The sequence below is a fragment of the Eptesicus fuscus genome, chromosome 5 (assembly GCF_027574615.1).
Source record: "Eptesicus fuscus isolate TK198812 chromosome 5, DD_ASM_mEF_20220401, whole genome shotgun sequence".
NCBI lineage: Eukaryota > Metazoa > Chordata > Mammalia > Chiroptera > Vespertilionidae > Eptesicus > Eptesicus fuscus.
Window position 1 is genome coordinate 58,505,162 of NC_072477.1, and position 15,128 is coordinate 58,520,289.

Sequence of the window (15,128 nt, forward strand, 5' to 3'; positions counted from 1 at the left end):
TAGGAGAATGAGAAAGGAGAGATCGAGGCTAGTGATGGTGGCCTAGAAGCAGAATGGGTGAGAATGAATACCAGTTTCCAACATCTGGCATGCTTCATTTATTACTGTACTCCAATTTAAACGACAGTGTCAAACACAAGTATTTGTTGAATGAATGGAAAGGCAAGAGATATGAAGAGAGAGGTTAAAGTTGAACAAAGGAAATGAGAAGAATTTGGGTGAGGTACCCAACTATCCCTGCTGTATTAATTAATTTCCATCTTACCTCAGATGACTAAAGCAAGTCTGTCCTTGGTGGTAGCCTTCAGAAACGTGTTATCATTACCACTATGAGTAAGATCATGCTTATACTTATTTTGCAGTGCCACTATGCAGTAGGTATTATTGTCCCCTTTTACAGATGAAGCTGAGTGGTTAAATGACTTGCTTGAGGTCACACACTGAGTTCCAGGTCCAGAATTGGAACCCAGGCCTATCTGACTCGAGCATTTTCTGGGATAAAGTATTTTATTTTACAGTAAGACTGTTTAAAATGCAAACTTTCAGGCAGTGTGAGAAGAAAGGTTACACTGAGCATTAAGGAAGATAGATACTTTCTTGTTAATATAGGAGAAAGAAAGAGAGAGGTCATAAAGCTAGGAGCACTGGGGTTTAGAAGAGAGAGAATATCTGGAAGAACAGAGGAAGAAGATGTCTGTAGACACTAAAAGCATTCTTGGCCCACTTGCTTCTGTCAGGCTTTTCTGGTTTTCAGAGTAACAACAGCAGCTCCCAATAATTGAACATTTCCTATGTAAATGAATTGTTACTGAGATAATTCCAATACCTCATTTACTCCTCTCCCCTCACAGTCCTCTAAAACATAGTTGCTATTACTATAGATGAAAAAATTAAACATGTTATAGGCCAGGATTTAAACACAGATCTGACCTCAGATCCTCAACTCCAAAGCTATGTGGACCTCCCTCCTTTATAAAGGTAACTGGAAGCTATGGCCTTCCCCCAATACATAGTAGCTACAGGGAATGCATGTTCCACCTCTTTCTTCCATGAGGGGATACCTAGGACACCAATATCACCCTAGAATAAAGTGGGAGAGAAACTCTGTTAATAGATGATAAACACACAGATCCTCTTTCAACCTCACAATTTCAATTTAAGAAATATATAGGTTAATTCCTGTCATTTTAGTCTATCACTTATTTTTACTTCTAGGAAGCCATGAAAATGTCTGCTTTACCTTAGAATTCTTAGACATGAATGCATAAATGTTTATAATCATAAAAGCTCAGCAATTTTGGCTTCAATCAGAAGTTGCTGTCCTATATATTTAGAATAATACGTTTGAGGAATTCTGTGAATGAGCTCACTTTGATGGTGGCATTAATAGCCTTTTCTCACTGTTTAAGCTTGACTTGTCATTGTGGTAATGATCCCTATGAAATTTCTTTGGCCTATAATTACAGTTATAAATTGTATGTATGTGTTCTGCTCATAATATTGTCCAAACTGTACCCATCTCTATTATTTTTTAAATATCAGTTTTCTTCAGTTATTTAAATTATAAAGTTCTCCTTTTAACATTTCAAACAATATAGAAGGGTTTAAAATAAACTCAACCATCTTCCTTTCATTCCTTATACTTCCCTGGTTAACCGCTGTTATGATTACCATAGCTCAATCCGTCTATATTTTTTTCTTTGCTTTGAGACACACACACACATATGTATTCAAGAAAAATTCTTGTAATTTTTGTAATATGCTTTTCTCACTTAGTGACATATGTTGGACAGCTTTCCAAATCAACACATTCAGATCTATTGTAATCTTATTGAAAGCTGCACAGAATTTTATAATATGGATATATAATAATTTATTCATCCTTTCTCTAATGATAGACATTCAAGATGTTTCTTTTTTTTCTTTTCCTTTTTTTTTTTGTTATTGAAGCAATGCTGCAATGCATATACTAGTACATAGATTGTATGTACTGTCAGATAAATTCCTAAAAATGAAATTTCTGGAGTCAGAACTAACATTTACCAATCTGATAGATGAACAATGGCTTTGTTGTTGTTTTTCCATTGCAGAGTCAGAGAATATAAACATTTTAAATTTCATAAATATTGCCATATTAATTTCCAAAAAGATTGTAGTTACAAACAAGAGAGACTTCTTTAAGTCTAAAAGGTTTATTAAAAGCCACCAGGTAGCCCTAGCTGGTTTGGCTCAGTGGATAGAGCATTGGCATGCCGACTAAAAGGTCCTGGGTTCAATTCTGGTCAAAGGCACATGCCTGGGTTGTAGGCTTCATCCCCAATAGGGGGCATGCAGGAGGCAGCCGATCAATGATTCTCTCTCATCATAGATGTTTCTCTCTCTCTCTCTCTCCCACTCTCTTCCTCTCTGAAATCAATAAAATTATATATATTTTTTAAAAAGCCACCAGGTAGTGGAGAATCTTCAGGAGGGCAAATGAAACAGGGAGAGCCACAGCTAGGCTTAGCCACTGGAGGCAGCACCCAACCACAGGGCAGGGCTGCACTGTTGTAGGGAGAACACTGCTGTTGCCACCGCTCACAGCGTGGCTCTGGTCACACTGGATGGCAGGTGAGCCACCGAGTCCCAGGAATCATCACCTCCACCACCAGGCTTGTCAAATGTTGAGAGAAGTTTAGTAAACTTTCAATGGTGATTATGATTCTCATCAAGCTTTCCTTGTATTTCAAGGAGATTTTTACCTTAAATAATTAATATTTTTATTCCTCTTGACTTTTTTTTTTTTTGGTCTACATTTACCTGATATATAATCTGGGCCCATGCCTTCATTTTCAGTTCTTTTTTATCCCATTCTATTAGTTTTTCTCCTTTGATAAGAGAGTTAAACTACTCATTTTATTATAATAACTTATGTATTTTACCTTGTTCCTTTCATGTTCTTTTAGGAATATTTTTAATTCTATGTTTTTATTTCATTTTTTTCCATTATATACTTGGATGCCTTGTGCTTTTTTAATATCCTCTTATGAGTAATTTACAACTTTTACTATTGAATTCCTATTTTACTAGCGATTTCTCCCTATTTTCATAGTCGTTTAAATCTTTTTTTTTCTATACGACTATACCAAAACTAAGTAACAATAACCTTCACCAAATGCTTCACTATTCTGTTCTGCACCTTCACTCACCTACCTCCAAATTAAACAATTTTGGAAACGTTTTTACTTTACTTCACCCTCCCTGTCCCTACTCCTCTCTCCAACTCTTGCACGTTAATAATTTAGAACTTTAGTTCCAGGATGTTATTACATGCTCCTTAAACATATGTTTTGACTGTTTCAAAATTCTTTCTAAATTAATACTGCAGTTCATACTCACATTATTACTCATTTAGAGCCAACTACAAATTTACAAGAATCATTGCTCACTACCACTTTTATGATCTTTGTCTTCCGCTATTTGAGGTCTTTGTTCTGATTTAATTTTTATTTGGTTGCAGCAACTTCCTTGAGTAATTTCTTCAAAGAGGGCAAATAGATTTTATACTTTTGAGCCTTCTTTATTTGTCTTTGTATTTACACTATTGGAATGGCATAAGATTTTGAGTCAGAGCCTTTTTTGGGGGGAACTTTGTAAAAGTTGTTCCATAATATCCCAGTTTCAGTGTGGCAGTTTGATATTAGGTTGATTCTCTCCTTTGTTAGTAATACTTTCTCTAGAAGTAGGTGTTCTTTATCCTTGGACTTCACAAATGTCACCAGAATGTAACTTCTTTCATTAATTTGCCTTGGATTTAGATTGCTCCCCCACATTTGAAAAATCTTTGCTGCTTCTTATAGCAGAGCAGTTTTCTTCTGTCATTTCTTTGATCTTTACTTTTTAAGTTTATTTATTTTCCATTCTAAAATGTCATTTTTGGCATATTGGGTCCAAGGATCTGACATCTATGGATTTGCCATCCCTGTCCCATATCTTTTTGCACATGGTTTCTATTTCTCCAAGTTTTTGCTCTCTGTTGTGAGATATTATTTCCATTTGTTTTTTCCAGAATATTAATTCAGTTCTCATTAGGGACTATTCTTATTTGGTTTCTCTACTCAACTTTTAAATTCAGAAATAATGCTTTTTTTCTTCCAGAATTTTTTTTTCTTGGTATCTAATTGCATCCCCTTAAGAGTTCTCATTACATTTTTTAGTTATTGTTGTTATAGTACTTGTCTGTCTTTTCCATTAGTTCTGCCTCAATAGGAGCCACCTGTTCTTCTTTTTTAGCGAAGTCTTAAATTTGTTGTGATTTTTCCTTGCCTACTCATACCATAGTGATCCAGGCTATTGGTGTCTCTGGATAGTGATGAACTGATAGGTGATAGAAGATAGATTTGGAGATTTTGTCTAATGTATTAGTAGCCAAACAAACTGGAAATCAGCATCTCTTTGCTGAGGCATGGGTGGCAGGGCTTCTGTTCTCTGACCTCTTGAGGAAAAAAAATGCTGTCCCTTTATAACCTCTGTATTTTACATCCAAGGCTGCCAGCATCCTTTTAATGGGTCAACATTTTAAAAAGCAGTAAACTTCAAGTGGGAAGTGGACATATATCTCCACGTGCAGAGAAGAATCTATTTACTATGTAGGTAGGACCCCCTCAGGCAGGCGAGAAATCTGTTGTCTGTACTTAGAACATTTGGAACCTCTGAAGTTCATATAATGATGTCAGAACCTACTTTTTTTTTCCTTTCTGAGAATGCAAGAGTTCATATTCACCAGTGGCTTGATTGACACTCTGATAGCAGCCCACGCTTTTAGCTGTGCTGCCACAACAAGTTATTGGAAGACTGAAGGGCTTGTGAACATGCTCTCAGACCACTATGAACCCCAGCATCTGAACTTTGTCAGAAGAGGATGAAGGATTTTTCTTTGTTATTATTTGAATAATTTAAGAGAAAGGATCATCAATATGAGATAGAATATTGGTGTCAAAGAGATTTTGCCTGTGTAAAAAATGGTCATGTGGAAATTTATGTTCAGATTATAAAATGTTGCACTTGCCCACTAAAGAAAATAATTTTTTTCCCAACAGAAAAGTTTTGAAAGCAATTTATAAAGTAACATTGAAATGAGAACCCATTCCACTTTCTTATTTTTCTATGAAAAGAAGCTTCACAGGTTGTCCCTTGATTCTGACTCAACCTTGACAATTATAATGGCTTTCAGATATAAGTTCTAAAGTCAGTTGCCAAGCAGAAATGTCAAGTCAGTGCCCTGTGTTGTGCAAAAAGTGGAAGCGCCTGTGGTTGTTTGGGAGCTAACAGGTGCAACCATTTTTTCACAGAGCATTTCTGGGGAAAGACCGCTCAGTAAAATGATGCTCTGGAAGATCTCCCCTGTGTATTTTACTTTGTTTGCAGATTGCCTTGGATACCAGTTACTGGACGGTCATTAATCACGTCTTCATCTGGGGCAGCATTGCTACTTACTTCTGCATTTTATTTACAATGCACAGTAATGCCATGTTTGGTGTCTTCCCAAACCAGTTTCCATTTGTTGGTAAGTGAATCCTACTATCTACTGGGGCCTAGAGTCATTTGTTTGTCTTTGTAATTTATTTTCTGGGTTGAGTGGGATTAGGGGTGACCAATAATCTTTTCTCTGAAGGCTTCCAGACTTGAAACGGGCTCTGAAAGACTAGTTTCTGCTGTCCTTAACCAGATGCAGAAGAATCATCTATATAGATGCTTACTGGTTCCCAACAACCCAGATGCAATAAACTGCCCCTTTGAAAACAAGAGGCATAGCATATACTAGTGTATCAGGGCTACCTGAGACTTGTATGGTAGAGGAAAGAAAAAGAGCAAGAAATGCTGGGCTTTGCCTTTTATGCCATATTATAACCAACATATCTGTCAAAGTTACCAGTGGAACTTATTTGTATTAGGTAAGAAAAAAAATGATGTATAATTTAGAGACTTCTAAAAAATTTGATACATTAATCCATAAGTGACATGAAGAGTAGGCTCAGACATTAGATGACCACAGTTCAGTGTCAGCTTCACCACTTATAAACTGTGTGACCTAGGAACAAGTTTCTTTTCCTTTCCATGCCTTAATGTCTTCACTTCTAACCTGAGGATATTTATAGTTCTTAGTTTTATAGGAAATTTGTGAAGGTTAAATGAGACAATACATATAAAATGCTTAGCATGTGACATTTTATGTAGTACTTTAAACAAAACAAATGTTAACCATAATAATGGTGATGATGATGATGATGATGATGATGATGATGATGATGATTCAAGAAAATGTGGCTTGGGGACATTTCAGAGTGATATGAGCAGCAAATGGGTAGCAAAGCACCTCCTAATATCCCTTACGATATTGATATTCTAAGATTCTACAAAAGTGTACATCTGGTCTATATATGGTGTATGCTACCATTGCTCTTCACATTTCAAAATGATCCTAGCAAGAGTCACTGAACTTTACACAGTGGGGCTACTAACACACTTTCTTAGAAGTTTTGAAATCTCTAGGGTGTGTGAGAGAAGTTGGTAGCAATGATGTTTTTGAGTTCATCCTAACAAACTGTGGAGTGACATAAAGTGACAACCTTCTTAGGCTCAATCAGGCAAGACTGAGATTTGCATCTACTAGTTGGGGAATCCATTCTACAAAAAGATATGTAGAAGACTTCATGTAAAAAGCAAAATAAGAGCAACTATAGCGTTATACATTTCCAATGATGTAAAGGTTCCTCAATTTGTAATTCCATTTGAATTCATACATATACTTAAGAATGTTATTCTTCAACTTTTGTCTTGCCCTGCATGTACATGGAAATTTTAAATTGCACCACTCTTACTTAATACGTAGTATGAATACTTTGCTTACCAGAAGATTCCAGCCATGTAGAAGAAACATGATGGTTATGAATAAAAATAAACATATTAGGAAAGAGAGACATTAAAACTATTTTTAAGGTTGTTTTTTTTTGGCTGCCAAATCTGAAAGTTCAGTGCATTGACTAGAAGATTTTCAGTCCTAAGAGAGCATTCTAGAATGCATAATGGGACTGGAATGCCTCAACCAGAGAAAGTATTTTGTGTGGGGACTGCTCTCTCCAGCTAAGCACATGTCATTCCAGGAATTAATTACTGTGCTCCAATGAGACTTCTCAAAAGTTAGATCAACATTGGGGTTTAAGAAAAAAAAGTTTCCTTAGTAGCCAGCAGAAAACAGGAGTGTGGTTTTAAAGCAAAGCTTGTTTTTATTTTTATTTTTTCCTCAGCCCATGCCTGGGGATACTGAGCTTCAAGGAGCTCAAAGAGACTATTTCTTTATTTATCCTCACCCAAGGTATTTTCCCACTGATTTTAGGGAGAGTGGAAGGGAAGGGGAGAGACACACACACACAGAGAGAAACATCGATGGGAGAGAGATACATCTATTGGCTGCCTCACACACGTGCCCCCACCGGAGTGGGGATTGAGCCTGCAACTGAGATAGGTGCCTGTTATTTTTTAAGAAACAAAAGATTCAGGAAGAACCTTTGACCTTCCCTCTAACTGCCTAAAAATTTAGATAGAACCTTCTCCAGAAAGGGAGTTACCATCACAGATAACTATATTTTAATATAAACTAGATGTGATAGATAGGGAGAAAACTAGCAAGGCCCATTTGATCTAAATCCGTCCTGTGTCCATTGTTAAAGATGGTCCAACAAACATTTATTTACCAGACATTTGCTTCTCCATTTCCTTGTGAAGTGCCTTCTTTCCCTTTGAAGTTGAAACTACTGCTTCCCTCCAACCCCTACTCCCTTAGCTCAGGATAGCTTATAAGCCTCAACTACTAGGGTAAATGTGCCTTTTAAAAATATGGCTGTTTTGCAGTTGAGGGATCTAGAAACTGGATGAGAGAATTGTGCTTCACTCATGAAGCTGGACTGAACCTGAATAGGAGGATGCTCCAGCTGACAGTCTCCAAGGGGTCAAGCCACCAAGCAGTTCCCAAGAGTTATCGGTCTTGCCTTCTCCTCATCACCATTGAACATACCATATAGTGGAGAAGACATCTAAATTAGTGGTTCTTTCTAGATAGTCCAAACATCGCCATTCCTAAAAAGGCCTTATGGGTATAGACAACAAGACTATTAATTCAACCATTCAATTCTATTTATAAACACAATGTATATTTTCCTTTAACGATAGGAAATGCACAACATTCCTTGACCCAGAAGTGCATCTGGCTTGTCATTCTCCTAACGACAGTGGTTTCAGTTATGCCTGTGCTGGCGTTCAGATTTCTGAAGGTGGATTTATTCCCGACCCTGAGTGACCAGGTATGTTGTACTGCTGGTGAGTCCTTGAAGGGCTGGTTCTTGGTTCTTGGAATTGTGTTCTTCTCTGCCTGATTGGAAGCCCAGTGAAGGGCCAATGAACTTCCCATTGGCAAACGCCCACAACGTCACATCACAGTAGATGGAATTGCCTACATCTGAATGTACTAGCCTTATGAGAACCGACCAATAAAGACAAATGTCTAGACTAACTATGGGTGGGGAGTCATAAATTACAAGTGAAGTTGGGTATTTTAAAAACTTGACTGGAAGCATTTTGGACAAATGTTCTAAGGGAAAGACAAGCAATGGGGAAAGTTATTGTCTTGGGGGCAAATAAAGGCTATAGTAAAAGAGAGACAATCAAGGTGTGTGGTGCAGGAGCTCTAAATATTTGTAGAAATATAGTGTCAGATTCAGAAACATGGAGGAGATGTTACCTTCTGAACAGATTAAGAAAGGGAACAGCAGCATAATGGATGGATTGGAAAATAGAATGGATTATAGGATTATCTAAACCAAGGGATTACCAGAACATATTTCAGTATTTCCTTCGAAGAGGAGCATTAAGCAGGACAATGTCAAGTTAGGTCTGGACACAGGTAAAAAGAGAAAAGGAGAAAGAAGGGGAGATACATTTGTAGCCACATCAAGAAAAGGGTAAAAACACTAACGGGATGAATAACTGGACCAATGATGCTGAGAGGAACTGAAATGGAACATTCCTTGTCATGCTATCCCTCCCATTCTGGGGCCAAACCATAAAAATATTCCTTCTGAAATGATTCCTAGAGTCCCCTCTTATGTCTGTCCTTTTCCTTTGGCTGTGAAAGCTCATTCTTATGTAAACCAAGAAAATGATAGATGAGTTGAAGGAAGAAAGATGATGATCATTTTCTTCCTATATTTAGTCAGATTGTGACTTTTTGCTTAACAGTTTTTTAATGACACAAAAATTGGGGTGCAAGCAATCAGCTGAATCAGAGAACAAGTTGGCTTGCAAACCCTGTTCTAAACCTTGGATCTTTTCTCCTCAACTTTAGAGGGAAATGAAAGAAATATTGGAAACCCACCCAAATGATGTTGGCCTCTTCAAAAGGTGACCAACCCCGACCTCCAAAGAAATTAAAACCCTGAAAATCTCATAATACCTTGACCTACCACAAGAGTTGAAAATTTATGATTCTCATTTTTAAAATTTTGTCCTTGTCTAGTTCCTAATGACTATTGGATTCTGAGACTCTCCAAAAAAGAAAAGGCCTGTTTTGAGGAGGAATGGGACTGTGCATTGTTATACTGACCATGTTTGGGTGGTGCATGCTAGAAAATCTTAAAGTATGTTCCTATTTATTTAAGATGGATATATGAGATGGAGACAATAATAATTTTTTCCTTAATACTTCTTGCTTACTTATTAGTCTCTTGGTAGAAATAAAAACTGACCAGTGCCCAGGTTAATCCATTAGTTAGAAAAGTTCTTAGTTTTTAGGTGAAAAACTCTGTTTTGCGATTAAGGTGAGTATTTTGTTAATGTTGATGTTGCTTTTACTGAGAAGGCTTTCACTTCAAAGAGGAGAAGGCTTTCACTTCACAGAGTGGCCCCTGCCTGGAGTCTGTTATTTGGATGCACCATCTCACTCTGGGTCTCCTTCCTCTCCAGATCCGCCAGCGGCAGAAGGCTCAAAGGAAGGCACGGCCTCTGCGTAGCCAAAGGCCTCAGACTCGTAGATCAAGCTCAAGAAGATCTGGATATGCTTTTGCTCACCAAGAGGGCTACGGAGAGCTTATCACATCTGGAAAAAATATGCGAGCTAAAAATCCACCCCCAACATCAGGGTTGGAAAAGACACTGAGTAATAGCACTAGCTGGATTGAAAATTTATGTAAGAAAACCACAGACACAGTGAGCAGCTTTAACCAGGATAAAACAGTGAAACTGTGAGTCAAGATGAACTTGAACCACATAGTTATCTTTCCACTTCAGCCGGGGCTGAAATTCAGCTGGCTCCGGAGTTTGGGATTGGGGCTAGGAGTGGGGCAGATTGCCTCACTTAATTTAAATCTGTGGCAGACAGCTGCCTGGTGCCCGTCAAATAGCAGTGTGCTCTACCGGAAACCAAGCCAGATGGTCACCATCTAATTTGTGATCTGGCAGACAAAACCCTCACAATATAAGCACAGGGTTTTATCAACTTAGATACCAGCTGACCTGAACTTTAGAATTTTATATATTGAGAAAACTTATAAATCTGCCTATACAGTACATTGAATGGATCTTCAGGTGGATAAAAGGGTGTAAAGGATGAAAAGGATGGTTGTTTACAGATAAACACATATATGTAAGATCAGCCTTTCCCAAGATATACTTTTAACATTTAAAATTGTACTAAGATGCTTTCAGATTAAGATATCTCCCTAGTCTTGATATCTACCTGTGGGTTCATCCAGGACAAAAATCACCTTCATGCCTGAAGAATAGAAAAACACATCGGTGTTCCTCATTTGTATGCTAGGCTAGAGATGGTACAGATTGAGCATTTTAGCAGTGGGATAAATTGGTAATTTGGTCAAATTTATTAAAAAAAACTCTCATGGACCTGTTCATGAAATGTCAATGAGAGGCTCTCTAGTAAGTGTGCTAAATACTTTTCAATGACTTTTATAACAACCTTGGTAGGAACTTGCCCTGTGTTATCTTGAACCATCAATGGAACCAGCAAAGCACTGAAATTTCAAACTTTAATGATAGTATTCCATAAAGAACATGGGCAAATACTTTCAACATTTATTTTAAAAAGTTCCATTTGAAATAAAATTAATCAACATTCTTTTTAATTACTATTAAATACCCAGGCTTAGGTCATTCAGAGTGAGTTGCTTTTGGTTTTTAGCTATAAATGCTTATCATTGCAAAATAAACATATGTAGATGAGGCTGATTTTTTGGAGACGCTCTAGTCCAAATGTGAATCACCAATGTAGTTTCCATAAAAGAATTCAAGCAGATTTGTGTTCCAAGTCCAGCTCTATTGCTTCTTACCTCTATAACTCTTGGCAGGTGAAGTGCCTCTCTGAGACTCAGTTTCTTCCTATGCAAAATGAAGATATACTACCTACCTCATGTGGTTGTTTGAGGATTGTCAAAGCACAAATTCTTGAATAATTAAAAACATAATTCTCAGAGGAATAGATGATGAGGTTAGGTTCATTTAATTCACCATCAGAATAATAGAGCAATTTGAAAAGGATTGAAGAACTAGAATTTAGCTAATCACTGTGAAAGGCTTTGATGAAATGAGATTGCAAAGTAAGATATAAAACTGGTTAGTGTCCTACAGGGAAATAAAACTATGACCATGGAGGTGAATTTCTCTACCAGAAAGCAAAAACAAATCATCCTCATGCCTTATCAATTTTTTACAAGTCAACCTCCAACTTTACAGGGTTCCTAATCTGGTCCCTATTAAATTATTAGTCAAAGTTATATTTCCCAAATGAGTCAAATGGCCCTTTGTGGGCTTGATGAATAATGGGCTAACATAATATTAGTAGGTCACACAATCCTGTTTTTTTTTGTTTTTGTTTTGTTTTTTGGCCTTAATTTCTAAGACTGGGATAAGTTTCTTTGAATTGGATCAAATAAGATATGTGTCAAAGAACCTAATCATAGTAAATGCTCATATATGTTCCCTTTGCCCCTACATGTCTATGTAGCCTTACCAAGATATTAGTTTTCAATGTCTAATGTGTTTGCTCACTTTTTATAAAATTTTTGAAAGATTTGAAAATTTTCAGTAAATATTTTGGCAATATTGGTGTTTGATGTTTTGCCACTTCTTTCTTGGGAACTCGAAGAGCTTTTGTCACATTGGTCAGCTGATTTTTTTCCCCTCTCCCCCCTCCACATGCCTGGGAAAAATATACATCATTCTTAGGATCAGAGTCAAGAATAAAACAAACCAATTGGACCTATGTATAAGGGATGGGAAAGATTAGGAATGTTGCAAGTTTGCAAATTCAGTTCAAATTAAATAAGGCTGTTTATAAACAGATAATGTGGATGATTGTGAGAGAAACACATTATCAGCTTACTTTGGCCCCATGAGATTCAAATCAGCTCACATACGAATTGCGAGATCATTTGATTACAAGTGCCAGGGATTATTTTGAACCTGAACAAAAAGAGTCTGAAGAGTGACTGTTGATGGCAGTACACTGGGGAATAATAAAATTTTAATTTTACATAACCATTATCAGATTATTTGGAAAGAAAATATATTATCTAGATTCAGGACTGATGTTGGTAGTCCTGAGTTTTTAAAACCTTAGTTCAAGTTTTGAGCTTTTATAGGCAACTACAGGCCTGGTGTACAAAATTTGTGCACTTGGGGAGGTGTGTCTCAGCCCAGATTGTGAGAGGGCACAGGCCAGACCAAGAGACCCCACTGGTGTATGATTGGGGCCAGAGAGGGACACGGGAGGTTGGCCAGCTGGGGAGGGACCGTGGGAGGGCTCCAGGGTGTGTCCGGCCCTTCTTGCTCAGTCCCAATAGGCTGGACCCCAGCAGCAAGCTAACCTACTGGTTGGAGCATCTGACCCCTGGTGGTCAGTACACGACATAGAGAGTGGTTGAGTGGCCTTAGCATATCATTAGCATATTATGCTTTGATTGGTTGAATGGATGACCAGACACTTAGCATATTAGGGTTTTATTATATAGGATTGCTCATTGTATTCCTTTGAGTTAGATCTGCAATCTTCCTCTCTCTCATCTGCCTCCGGGTATACATACCTGTGAAGGAAAGAAAGAGAGAGGGATGAAGAAAGCAAGAGAGATAAAGCAAGAGGGGAAGAAAACAATGGAGAGAAAAGAGGAGAAAGGGAGATAAGAGTTTCCAGTTATATATCTCTGAAAAATAAATTTAATTCCTCAAAGATTGTATTTGGGAAGTGAATACAAACCCTCATTCACAGTTAATGTGAGATAAAGAACATCTTATTAGAAAGGGGGCCAGGCGCTCTCTGGCTTCTCATTGCACAATGCTGCTGAGTTGTGTTGGGCGAGTCATGCCACTGACTTCCCCAGGCCTCAGTGTCCCAGTCCATCAATGGGAAAATAGGCAGTATGGTCTCAAAGACCCTTTCTCATTTGCCCATTCTGTGAGCTTTTCTTGCTAGTGTTGCACACTGCTTATTTATTTATTTTTTTGCTTTTACTTCCCTTGCTTTTGGGATCAAGTTTACAAAAGCCTCTCTGAGACCAATTTGATTCGAGAGGCAGAGAAATAGAAAAGAGAAAGAGGAAAGAGAGAGAGAGAGAGAGAGAGAGAGAGAGAGAGAGAGAGAGAGAGGAGAGAGAGAGAGAGAGAGAGAGAGAGAGAGAGAGAGAGAGAGAGAGAGAGAGAGGAGAGAGAGAGAGAGAGAGAGAGAGAGAGAGAGAGAGCGCGAGCGAGAGAGAGAGAGAGAGAGAGAGAGAGAGAGAGAGAGAGAACTGGATTCTCCCTTGAGGGCAGGGCTTGACTCTTGTACTGGTTTGTATTTCTCTAGAACAGCCTCTGGTGCCCTGCTGTTGCTCAGCTCTCCACAGAGGTGCTAAACCTATGGTAGTGCTTTTGCCTGGATCAGTTGAATATACTCAGTTTATTGCAATTTCTTGCTACTAAGATCTTATATCCACACTCTCTCCTTTCCTCTCTGCTGCTTTACATACCAAAAGCATATAGAAACAAAGGTAAGATACTTCTGCCTAGTAAGGAGAGGGCCATTTTAGAGTCCTTTCTACCTCATCCCTGGACTTAGAGGAGTTTCTTTTTTTTTTTTAAAATTGAATTTGTTGACATTGGTTAATAACATTACTTAAGTGTCATGTACAGTTCTATGATACATCATCCATATATTGCACTGTGTTCTCACCACCCAGAGTCTAGTTTCTTTTCATCACCATACATTTGGCCACTTTACTCTCTTCATTCCCCCGCCCCTTCTCCTCTTCTCTGATAACTGTTACCTGTGCCTATGAGTTGGTTTTTGTTTTATATCCTACATGTAAATGAAAGCATATGTTCTTGTGCTTTTCCATCTGACTTATTTTGCTTAGCTGCTACCCTCAAGATCCCTCCATATTGTTGCAAAATCCTTTATTATGGCTGAGTCAAATTCTTTTGTGTATATGTATCACATCTTTATCTAATCATCCATTGAAGGATACTTTGGTTGTCTCCATCTCTTGGCCACTGTGAATAATGCTGCATTGAACATATGGGTACATGTATCTTTACAAATAAATGTTTTCAGATTTTCACATGGTAACTCTATTCTTAATTTTTTGAGGATCCTCCATATTGTTTTCCACAGTGGCTGTACCAATTTACATTCCCTCCAGCAGTGTATGAGGGTTCTTTTCTCTCCATATCCTCATCAACACTTGCTATTTCTTGTTTTATTAATAGTAGCCATACTAACAGGTGTGAGATGATAGCTCATTGTAGTTTTGATTTGAATTTCCCTGATGGCTAGTGAAATTGAGTATCTTTTCATACATCTGTTGGCCATTTGTATGTCTTCTTGGGAAAAGTATCTTTTCAGATCATCTACTCATTTTTAAATTAAATTGTTTTCTTGTTGTTGTTGAATTGTATGAGTTCTTTATATATTTTGGATATTAGCCCCTTATCTGTGGTATTCTTTGCAAATATCTTCTCCCATTTGGTTGGCTGCCTTTTTGTTTGGTTGATGGTTTCTTTTTCTGGGCAGAAGCTTTTGAGTTTGATGTAGTCCCATTCATTTATTTTTT

General features: G+C 37.7%; 1 protein-coding gene across 1 annotated transcript in view; it reads left to right on the forward strand.

Annotated features, from left to right (window-relative positions):
* The window catches only part of ATP8B4 (ATPase phospholipid transporting 8B4 (putative)), a 219,869-nt gene extending 207,729 nt beyond the window's left edge, over positions 1-12,140 (forward strand). Inside the window, exons 27-29 of the mRNA XM_028147700.2 lie at positions 5,407-5,545; positions 8,209-8,339; positions 9,997-12,140. Coding sequence (XP_028003501.2) covers positions 5,407-5,545; positions 8,209-8,339; positions 9,997-10,278 — 552 coding nt within the window. The 3' untranslated portion in view covers positions 10,279-12,140. The remainder of the gene's footprint in view (positions 1-5,406; positions 5,546-8,208; positions 8,340-9,996) is intronic.
* Positions 12,141-15,128: the final 2,988 nt, after the last annotated feature.